Here is a 12085-nt window from a genome sequence, read left to right on the forward strand (position 1 = left end):
CTTTTCATTTGACCCTTTCTGGCTGGACAATCAAGCAATGTTAAAGTAATATTATGTTACTTTAGACATTTTCTCAGACTTTAGAAAGCACTTTCAGACCCACAGAAGAGATGTGTTGTGCACTAGTAAATTGACTTTTAGAGGTTAAATTGTTGGAGTGCCCCTTTAATTAAAAATGACAACAAAGCAACAGTCTCTAGAAATAGACTTCCCACATTCAACTATCAGCACTCCTTTCACCCACTAAATCCCCCTAAAGTGTCAAGTAAGACATCCTTCCTCTCGGACTCCAGCACTGTAAACAAGCCAGGCAGGGATAGCTACGACAATGTTTTCAAATATTTGAACAAGCCAAGAAACATTCAATCAAACATTAGCCAGGACCTTAGCAAAATGACATCACCAGAAATGCAACATAAATCAAAAGTCCCTTACTAGTTTCATATGAAGTGAAGATGAATTCATGCACTAGCATTCGGGCCAGATATGTGCTACGGCAGTCTGTTTGACAGTTTGATATGTACTGTACACAGCTGCACACATGCACCTGGACGTACACACACACACACACACACACACACACACACTCTCTCTCTCTCTCTCTCTCTCTCTCTCTCTGGAGTGGTGGCCATCTCTCTAGTTGTTTATGTCACTCTGGTTTATAAGGTGCTGCTTCACTCCAAACAGTATATCTCTGTTAAAATAAATGTAAAATATGTCCTCTCCATCTCAAACTCTCTCCATCTCTCTCTCTCTCTCTCTCTCTCTCTCTCTCTCTCTCTCTCTCTCTCTCTCTCTCTCTCTCTCTACATGTGCTCTCCCCCCCCCCCCCCTCTTCTCTTCTCTAATTGAGTCAGGCATTTACACAGAGACAAAAAGAGTTGGGGAAGGACTTTTTTCCCCCTTTAGACCCTTTGAGTAGGGGACCACCCCGGAGACAGCTTTAAATAAACTTCAAATTTAAAACCTACTTGAGTAAAATAGTCCATTCCGGTCTCTCCTTCCTTTTGTCTCACGAAGACAAGATGCTGTTTCTGTGTCTTCATTTTTGAAAATGTTTCTATCTCTAGTCACTAAGTCAACTGTTATTTCACATCCTGTTATTCCCTATCCAATCACTTGTCTTCATTAACTTATACTATACATGTCTATCTACCTATACCTTGACTTTCTGCCTGTTTTTCTGCCAGTTTCTTGTCTGCCTTTTTGGATACTACGGCCCCTATGTTTTAAACATCTATCTATTCATCTATCTATCTATCTATCTATCTATCTATCTATCTATCTATCTATCTATCTATCTATCTATCGATGAGGGGAGGAAAGGAGAGATGGATGGAGAGAAAAGTAAGGTTAATACAGTAAAATAAGGCAAAGAGAGCGGGAGAGGTGGAAGAAGATGAGGATAGAAGGAAGCTACCAGAGAGGAAGTCTATTCTATACTGTACTGTATTCTAATTTGAAAGAGTAAGAGATGAGGAGGAGGAGGTCCAGCTTTGTCATTGTACACTCTGCTGGAGGAATTGTCCTGTGCAGAGGCGTTCACATCCTATCTCTCTACTCATTCTATTCTGTCTACTAACCGGCTACAGAAAGAATAAAGAACACGGGAAGAAAGAAGAAGTAGAAGACTTTCAGCAACTCTGTAATTTTATCATAAGAATATAAACATCAAAACAAAATAAATTGTGGGTTGATCTACTGGAAGAAGGCCTTTTCACTCTTTCTTTGACTTCACAAGGTAGGCTATGATTCAAAAACATTTTCTAACCTGTTCAGTGATCGTTTGACCTTTGTTTTTTCTTATTTTCTTCAGACAAAAAACGAGAATTAAAATGTTGCATTTTAGCTAATTTTACACAAGGGACTGGATGCATTAAACCTAAGGGTCGTCTGTAACAATATTTGAAGCAACATATTTACAATACTTTGCCAACACCATTTAATCACAGTTGTGCTTCTCTCACCTACATGTTACATGTAGCTCATTGATTTTTGATGGGCATTATGTGAAAACAGTAGCTTTCATTCATTAAAGATTACACTAAGTCAATTTTACCGTTCTGTCAAAAATTGTTGGGATTTACTGATTCAAGGTTTAGGTTAAAGCAAGCTTTGGAGAGTTGATAGTTGCTTTTATATGATCCAATCTTAGCACTTAAATGTGCTGGGTGCTGGATAACAATCTGCACAAATATTTTATTGTACTGTATATGGACATGCCATGTCAAAGAAATGGCTAAATCAGGAACCAGAAAGCAGCATGGACATGTTTTATCCAACTGTCTATATGATGATAAAGAGTGGAAAGACCATCCTCGGCAGGACGTGTCAACAGATAGGAGCTCATCCGTCTCTGGTATTTATAAGGAAAGGAAAGAAATTTTTTAAGGGGCTGTAAAAAAAAAAGACATGTAACAATAAGTCACAGAACTGTGATTTAGGGAGAATCCATTTGGTGATCTACCTTGTTTTTGGAGAAGAAAGAATTTACCAAGTCCAGATTGAAAGAGGGGTAAAATCATTCACTCAGGTGTCAATCTGGTGAAATTTCATTCAAATCCATCAAATGCTTTTCCTCATTTAAAGTCATTTACATGTGTTGAAATACTTATTTTATAGTGCTTATATTTATTATAGTAACTTATATTTAAGTAATCATTGCCCTGGTAGTCAAACATATTAGAAGGGTTAGCTGCTCATAATGATCATAATTTTTAATTGAATATACAAAACATGCTAACACAACTTGACTGTGACAGGAAAAGAGGTGTTTAATTTGAAATAGAAACTATGAAACATATATTAAAAGTAGGGGAGAGCGGGGTATGTTGTCACACTTTTCACACTGTCTAACATTTACTGAGCACCATACATCACAATAGTATAAATGTCATACCAAATGAAAGAAGGAAGTCTTGGGAACATATGTTGTATTCATAACATTTTCATATCTTATCTCATTACGGAGTTGTAGACTGTTAAATAGAGAATGTACACTTGTGACAATTTGCCCCATCGGCGGGTTAATTGTCACACTAGATTATCTAAAAATAAGAACACAACTAATTTGTGAATATTGATTTACAGAACTGGAAATATAAACTATCATGCCTAGAGAATCTGGAAAAACAATACACATTTCAATCAAAACACATTAAGTGGCAAGACCACTTTACTTTGAACTTCAAACTCTAACGTTCTCTGGCTTGCACATAGATTCATGATAACTGAATGGAAAGCTGCAAATAACTTGCTTAACTTAACGTGTTTAACCTGAACTAAATAGATGCCCTGTATTTGACTAATCAGGCTCATCTTTAGAGTCACAATTCTGGCACACATAAATTGCCTGGCCTAAGGTGCTAGCATTATGGGCCCATTTGTTGCATTTTACACATTTTACCCAGGTCTCTTTTGGACGACTGTTTGAATAGCTCCACACAGACGAGGCAGAAGCACTCTTCATCATCTGAATATGACTCTTGTATAATGTTTCTTCTTTTAGCTGCCTTGTTCTTCGTAGGTCCAGATTTGGACTCTTCTAGTTTGTATAGCTTGGAAAAATTTTTGCAGCTATGACAAGGATAGAAAGATGATCGAACTACTGTATGAGCATTAAAGTTCATTCTCGTTTCACAAATCAATCACTTCAACTGCTGATGAAGACCATGTAATAAAGTTATTTGGGCATTGCATCTTGAAAGTTACAGAACAAATTTACTGACACGTTACAACTTAACTGTCTTTATTAGTAACTTACCACTTCAGATGCAAGTCTTATTTTCCACCATTTTATCTTACCTACTTACTCAAAGCCAGACCAGATTTCGTTTCAAATTCTTAGTCTATTTTTATCTTAATGTATAGTTGAAACTGAACAGCATCTGCACTTTAAACAGGATGTGTCACATTCATCAAATTTATGAGACCAACGTATATCTCGTGTTCAACACAACATGTGTCAGCAGTGTGTTAAATAGCAGCACACACTGACATGGTTCATAGTAATACTGTGTTTAAAGTAACACACAAGGTCACGTACTTAACTTTGTTGAAAGTGTCACATCCTTTTAGAGCGCATATGAAGATGGATTTAGTCATCTCTACAGCACAAGACAATGTTGTTTATAAGATGAGGATTTCCAAAGTCTCTCTCTCTGGATTAACTTCTGCTGATGTTGACCACTTTTCATCCCCTTTCATTACTCTTTCTTTTAGTTTTTAGTATGTGTGTGTCTGCTCACCAAACTGGAATATGTTGAGTTTTTCAAGCCAATTGGCACACATTGCATCACTTTAGACCTGACCTGTTTAAGTCTATTTATAATAAAATATCTACAGCTGACTCCAGGGTATAGGGTTGAGGCATCTGTCTCCTACAAACATTATGGGAGTTGTCATTAGTTAAAATCCCTGCTGGGAGATGGTTAAAAGTAGACAGCAATAGCACAAGTTTGGAAAGATGCTTTTAGCATTTAAACATCAAACAAATTAGTCTGGGAGAATATTCAAGTTTATGTTTTCACTATGACAAAGACACAAATGAAGAAGAAAGCTAATAGTGACATTATTGGAATTCAACTCAGCAAACACCACACAAAACTGCTCTGTATGCAGATGATGTATTAGTATTCTTACAGAACCCTCGCTTTATTGTTTCAGACTAATATCTTTTTCTTGTCCTGTCTTTTCTTCACTTCTCCCACCACTCAGACACCAACCTGCCATTTATTCATACTTCTCAACCAATGGAGAGCCTTCTCACCAACATCAGCTCCACCTTCACCGCTGAGCCCCTCTTGACCCCTGACCCAACTAACTGCAGCGCCTGGGACCAGCAGTGGGGAGCACTATACCTGCATAGGTTATCCCACCTGGATGTGCAGCTGTACCGAGACTTCTACGCTGTGTGGGTCTCTCTCATGGTAAGACAAGATACCAGTTAGTAGGAGAAGGGATCATGTCCACTTTTCCACCCAAATAAGCATTTAATGATTACCATCACTGCTAAAGATACAATGTAATATTTTATAAAAACCTATCATTTAAAGCCACAGTGCGTAGTTTCTGCCGCCCCTATGAGGAATTCTAAGTAGTGACAACAAAACTATCGGCACGTCCACATAATACAAACCTTACGTGATCATTTGGCAATGGTTTGAATGTAATGGACGTTCATAAATATCAAAAAGTTACGCACTAAAGCTTTAAAAGATGTATGGTAGTAAACTAGATTTTTGTCAAAAAAAAAAAAAAACTGAGTGAGTGAGTGAGTATAATATGACTTTACATGGGTTTGAAGTACAGCCGCCCTGCCTACTCAGACTCAGTATGACCATTCAACCAAAGAGAAACATCCACAGTTGTATTCCTCCCTGCTGCAGGTGTGTAACTGTCTGATGCTGGTGGTCGGTGTGGTCCTCAACAGTCTGGCTCTCTATGTCTTCTGTGGGGCCTCCACCCACTCCTCGGCCTCTGTGGTTTACACCATAAACCTTGCTGTAGCTGACCTGCTTGTGGCGCTGTCGTTGTCAGCGCGCATCGCTCTGTACCACAGTGGAGGGAGCTGTGTTGCCTGCTCCTATGTTCACACCTTCAGCTACTTTGTCAACATGTATTGTAGTATACTGTTTCTGACCAGGTGGGTGGGTCACTCCTTCATTTAACATTTAAAATGAAAACACACTATCAGCAAAAACCTTTTTACCTCTACTTTCCTCCGTGACTCCCCTTTCACCACTCCTTTTTTCAGTATCTGTATAGATCGATACCTCGCTGTCGTCCATGTGTCCAGTACTCTCCATCGATGCAGGACCCCAGGAACAGCCAGATGTGTCAGCGCCATAGTTTGGTTCATTGCAGTTGTGGTCACCTACTCCTTCCAGGTGAAGACACATGCACTACAAACACAACACAAACAAATAAATACATAGATAGATCTTCAATCTATGGATTAAACAGAAGAGATTTCTGTTGTTTAAGCCTCTTATCTATCTAGTCTTTTCTCCCATCTGCTTTTTCCATGCACACAACATTTGTGCTGAGGAGGACATGCTGTCTGTAGTTGCTGCACTTTATTACAAAGGCTAGAACTATGATAATCTTTGGGTCAGCTTACCCGCTGAGGTGCTGTTTTTCTGATCTCCTCGCCCATCTCAGGATCCAGAATTACATATTTATTCAGTCTAATAATCCAAACAAAAACGTTTTTTGTGCCACTGGAAATGCACACTGCATCACTTGAGCTAAGCGTTTTTCCAAGGAAAGGCCCTTTCCGGGGGAATTTGGTACGATTGGCAGACCCTAAACCTTTCAAGGCTTTAGCAGTAAAAACTTGTCCCTATGTCGTAAAACATTTCATAGAGTTAAAGTAACTGGAAGGAGGTACAGCTTGCAGCAATTCAGCCTGCTAAATGGTTCACCCTGTGTTTGTGAAGATTGAATTGCCTAGGACAGTGGTTCCCAACCTGTGGGTTGTTACCCCAAAAAGGGCCCCAATATAAATCTAAAGGGGTCACAAGGGGATTCAAGTAAGTAAGTAAGAAAGAAAAAATATGCCTGTTACAGAAAACTAAGCTATTTTTTGGAACTTTATCTAATTTTTTCTTTTTTTCTTGTGAAATATCTCTTCAGGCTTTTAAAGAGCCTTCAAAATAAACAACCAGAGAAGGAAAAATCACTTACTACAATAGCCTACATGCTAGGGTAAAGGAGAATCTCAGACAGGCAAACTCAGTATGCTCTTTATACATTTCTTTTTAAAACGCACTTTTATTTTATGGCTTATTTGTTGTAAGGCATACTATATATAAAAAAATATTATTATGATTATTATTAACTCATATCCACAATGAGGCCATAACCGGTGGTGAGGGTTTTGCATTGTATGGGGTCACAAAGCAAAAAGGTTGGGAACCACTGGGCACTTGTGAAAAAAAATGTTTAGTATTATAACTTTGAAGCGGAAAGAGCGCTTTAAGACTTGATGTGTTGGGATCTCTCGTCTGCTTTCTACAGACCACAGCGTTGGAGTTCAGCTCCTCCTGTGTGCTCCTCCCTGCCCTCTTCTACCTCACCATTCTGGAGTTCCTGCTTCCCCTGCTGGCCGTGGCGGGCTTCACTCTGCGCGTCGCCTGCTTTCTCTCCTCCAGCCACGGCCTGATGCCCCAGCAGAGCAGGGCAAGGAGGGCGCGTGCTGTCAGACTGCTGGCCACCGTCCTGGTGGTCTTCACTATCTGCTTCACGCCGTTCCACGTCCGGCAGGTGCTGGTTTATTTCCGGGTCAAAGTCGGAGGGGTGGGGCTAGGGCAGGGGGTGGGGCATGTACTCGCCTATCACATCACAGTTACCCTGAGCAGCCTGAACAGCTGCCTGGATCCAGTGGTTTACTGCTTTGTGACGGACAGCTTCAAGAGAGTGTGGAGAACGAGGAGGAGGGGAGCAAGAGAGGGGGACGGGGAGGCGGGGCACACAAGTGGGGGAGAAGGGGAGAGGAACTCGGTGAATAAAAATCCAGGTACGGCAATGGCGATAGCTCACAGCGTGGCCACACTTACCCTCACAAGCTCTCCCTTCTCTGCTGCCAACATGGAACAGTCCTCTTAAAGACAGCTGACCCCCTCGACACCGGTGAGTGGAACAGTCCAGAGAGAAAGACTCACAGAGAGTGATGGATAAGCAGATACTGAGAGAGATTTGGAAGCTGAAAAAGAACTAAATTTACAAAGAAAAATGTCAAATAAAATTCTCTTTTCGATGAAGAAAACATAACTTCAGTGGCTGCCTTCCTCCGTCCGTCCCTTTATGTCTCCATGTGTTCGTCTTTTTGTCCCCCTGACCTTGCTTGGATGTTGTCCTGATGTTGTGAGACCGGTGAGAACAAATAATGGACCACAAGGGGAAGGTTTTGATTTGAGCTTGTACTGTTGGAGGAAACGCATGCTTTATTAAATTGTGATGTTGAAAACAGAAAGAAATGTCCTTGAGACAGGATTAAAAAATATTGAAAGATCTTGAATTACAGTTCAGTCTACCAACTCATGGACTGGATTATTATGAAGCTATTAGAGTGTCTACAGAGTTGAAATTTGGTGTCTAGTCCACTATATGAAAGATACACTTGTAAAATCTAATGCAATCCTATACACCAGCTCTGCCGTACATTCTTACTAAGACAATAATGTTCAGTTTTAAATGACAAAACTGTCAGAGAGGTATTAATTCTCCTAAATGTTTATTATTGAGCTTGTAGTTAGCAGTGAACTGGACTAAACTATACTGAAAGGTGTTTCTAATATTTAGTAATTTTCTTGGGGGGAAGAATATTAGAAACGCATTTCAATATAATGCTTTCCAGTACAACACCACCACTAAATACTCAAAGGTTTTGCCTCATGCAATGTTCTTTCTTTGTCTAAAGTTAAACTTTTTGGTTAAATAATTTAGGACGTATTCACTGTAATTAAAGCCACGTAAGCCATGTAACTATAAGACTTCAACAGGGACCTTCATTACATGTTATACTCCTGTCTGTCTTATTACGTTTCCTGTCTTGATCTTTACTGTAACCCGTCTAATAAAGGCAACATACAAATGCAAAAGTGGTATTTAGTTACAACCAATTAATGTGGCCAAATTATGACCTTTTAAATGGAAACACTATTGTGTGCTGTCTTACCATTTCTGTCACTATGTTTGATCAGTGTTGCTATGTAAAGCCAAAAAGAAGGTTAAAAAACATTCCGAAATAATAATAACGTCAATGACATTAAAATGCAGAATGACAGAATGAAAGAGTTAGAGAGGAAAACAATGGGACAGAGTCTTTAGTCTACACATTAAATAAGCTAGCAGCAAAGTTCTCTTCAGAGGTATAAACACTTGTAACAGTTAGTCACTCAAGTACACAGTGAAGCTCTCTTTGTTTATCATCGTATAAGTGTCTAAATGGAATGGTGTCGTCAGCGTCACACAAAACTTACATCTCTAAAACACTGACGTTGAAGGCAGTTATGAAAAACAAACCCACTGACTGAGTTCAACATTTTCCATTTTTCATGTTCCAGAAGAAATATTTCTGACATTTTAGAGGACATGATCGCACTGCTGTGGCTCGCAAAACATCTCAGAGAGATTGTCAAGAAAGGTGATGTAGATACTGTATGTGTGTTGTTTTTAGAAAGTTTAGTTATTTTTTCATTTATGTACATTTGGGAGCACTGGACTCAGTCAAAGAACTAAAAACCAACACAATACCTACACAAACCTTAGTGTTCACTAAATATGGGTATTAAAGGGATGAATTGAATGTATTTACTGTCAACTGCAGCCTTGACATCATTGCCTGTTCTTGGCTTTTCTTACTCGTTTATTTTTATTTTCGTTTTTTGTTTTTAACCATTGCCTGTAAATATTAACGGACAATGCATCCAGTTCTGTGAAGTGCTGCAAATGCGGAAGTGCCTTGAACCTGCATTCTATCTGAATTCCAGCAGGGGGAGACATGTGCGTTAGCAAAAGGAGGTTGGTTTCTTTAGAAGTCTATGAGAAAGTACCCCACTTCTCACTTGATTTATTACCTCAGTAAACATTTTCATAATGAGTTCATAAGTCTCTGCTAGTTTGAAGTCTTCTGCAACACAGAATGATGTTCATTTATTTTAATTATGGTCTCGTTGATTTTAAAATCAGCGATAAAGCAGGGGGTGTTTTAGGGCGTGGCTATGATTGCCAGTGAAAGTGTGTAACGTAACGTGGCTCCTCCCTCACTCTTCCCTCTCGTCTAAAATCATCACATCTGCAACCAGGATGGCTGCGCCCGTAACGGCAAACTCAATGACGGATAGCAGATCTCCACAAACCAATGGGTGACGTCACACATGCTCTGTCCATTAATATTTACAGTCTATGGTTTTAACCATATTCTCTGATTTTTTACTATTGGATGATTTGCTAAATCTTAAGTTATTTTTTCATTTTAAAACCTGTGTAAATAAATTAAATCTTATTATTTGCGGTCGTACAATTAGAATAGTTTCGGCAGCTTAATGCTTCTCTTCCAATATTTATTAGCAATTAAGACACAATCTTTTGCTGCTGTTGCATTCAGTGTCAATCTATGTTTCAAATGTGTTTTGCATAATATCCAAATGTAACAAAACATGGTATTGCCATGCTTCTTTTCCATATAAAGAAACATGTCAACAGAATATAAGAAATAAACAAAATTTAAAGAATGGTAATAATATCACCAACAATACTATTAATTGGTATCAAGTGTCACTCTCTTACAGTTAAACTACTATGTTTACATAAACAGCCAAAATATTTCAGCAAATAATTTTGTGTAAAAGAAAGATTATAAAAATCAGCTTGAACAGATCTACAGCTTGTCTGATTTGCTCTATTAGAGGACAGTGTCTCAACACAGCAGAGTCTTACCCAGGTATTTTGTAACAGTAATGAAATGAAATCAGGCCATGGTAACAAATCAAATATATATCTCTTAAGAATTAGATTTTTTTTTTTTAAAACAATTTCCAAGGCACATGTAGCTGCTGCTCAGTTAAATATAAGAAAGTTGATCTGTGCAATTTGTGTGTGCTGTCGTTTTAAATCTTTCAGGATACAATCCAAACAGCAAACAAAATGGAATTGAAAACTTTAACAGATATTGTCTTCTACTCCAGAAAAACTCCAAAAGTGACAAATTATTGATTTATTATCTTCAGCTGTAGTCAACTAAACTAAGATGTGGTAAATATAGGTTCACTCTCAAAACGTTTTTATTGATTACATATTAGAGAAGATCTGTTCAGTTTCACATGTGTCAGTCACAGCAGCAATATGAGTCATACTGCGTGGTATTTCCCTTTAATCCCTCCAGAGGGGCAGCAGGTCATTACAGTTCACTTCATGTAACGTTCTGGCCTTGTAACTTTAGTCACATGACAAGCACACACAACACACACACACACACACACACACACACACACAAGTTTCAAGTTCCTTCTCTGGTTTCTCTGTGACCCCGAGAGAGAAATCTGAATCTGCAGAAACAAAGTTTTCTGATCTTCCTCTTATCTCTCTCAGCAGTCTGACCACACGGCATCATGGGAAACCAGTCGGCTGTTTTGAAGATGCTGAGCGAAGATGTTTTTGCCCTGCGAAAAAAGTTGAAGTTGTCCTGAAACTGCAGACCAGCAGGTTACTTCACCAGCAGTCACGTTACATGATGACATGTAACAAGAAAGACTTGATTACTTAACCCCGGCAGTGCTGAAAACCTCACAGCAAACTATTTAATTTATTTTTAATGAAGACCTGTGATGTCAGAGTTTTAAACCATTATTCCTGACTAAATTAAGGTTTTTAATATAGCTTTGCTCTTTGTTCTGTCCGAGTGCCTGACTGTGTTTTCTTTTCTGTTACCAGTATTTCATAATAGCTCAATTAAATGAAAAGTTCCTAACATGCAATCAGAGCAAAACTGACACGCTGTGTTGTTCAAATCTGTAGGTAAAATCAATGGAATTAAAAGTCTGCAATGACAGGGACATTTCCAACATTCACTGGTAATAAGATTAGAACATTTCTGTGAACAGAATCTCCATCATTCTGAACATCTGCATCCATTAAATCTTGTAGAGCGCTAACATTCAAACCAGACCAGATATGTTGAAGATTTTACAGTATAACTTTCTAAAATATTATTGATATCTACAGTTTTTCTGGGAACATATTTAATTTATCTAGTTTTTTTTTTGATGATATTGTATATGTAAATGTGAAACGTTTTCCTCCCTATTGTATTCTAAATTACATGTTTTTCATCTAATATTGAAGTTACATGGGTATTACTATGTTCAATGCAACTTTTATGACTCGTAGTGCGAATATAATTTAATTTTACTATAATTTATGTGAAGCTTGTATTTGCATAGTTTTGAAAAATGTGTTTAAGCAACAGAATGGAAAACTGCAAAAATCATTCCTTTGTTTGGTGGTTGTTTTTAATGTAATTATGCACGGCAATGTACTGTATAGCTGCACATGTTTTGGGTGGACTCCAGAAAGAATAACT

The 12085-nt window shown here is 38.4% G+C and overlaps 1 protein-coding gene across 1 annotated transcript; it reads left to right on the top strand.

Moving 5' to 3' along the window:
• Positions 1-4751: 4751 nt before the first annotated feature.
• LOC114567750 (G-protein coupled receptor 20) lies at positions 4752-7608 on the top strand. The gene is made up of 4 exons (XM_028596858.1): positions 4752-4928; positions 5388-5644; positions 5756-5888; positions 7021-7608. The coding sequence occupies exons 1-4, from the start codon at positions 4752-4754 to the stop codon at positions 7606-7608; spliced, it is 1155 nt and encodes a 384-aa protein (XP_028452659.1).
• Positions 7609-12085: the final 4477 nt, after the last annotated feature.

This window comes from Perca flavescens, chromosome 14, assembly GCF_004354835.1.
Source record: "Perca flavescens isolate YP-PL-M2 chromosome 14, PFLA_1.0, whole genome shotgun sequence".
Taxonomy (NCBI): Eukaryota; Metazoa; Chordata; class Actinopteri; order Perciformes; family Percidae; genus Perca; species Perca flavescens.

What these genes read in the sequence shown, in the direction of transcription:
- LOC114567750 (XM_028596858.1), top strand. Translation starts at nt 4,752, where the DNA reads ATGGAGAGCCTTCTCACCAACATCAGCTCCACCTTCACCGCTGAGCCC. An exon ending in CTGTGTGGGTCTCTCTCATG is followed by an intron (nt 4,929 to 5,387) that starts GTAAGACAAGAT and finishes TCCCTGCTGCAG; the next exon opens with GTGTGTAACTGTCTGATGCT. An exon ending in AGTATACTGTTTCTGACCAG is followed by an intron (nt 5,645 to 5,755) that starts GTGGGTGGGTCA and finishes TCCTTTTTTCAG; the next exon opens with TATCTGTATAGATCGATACC.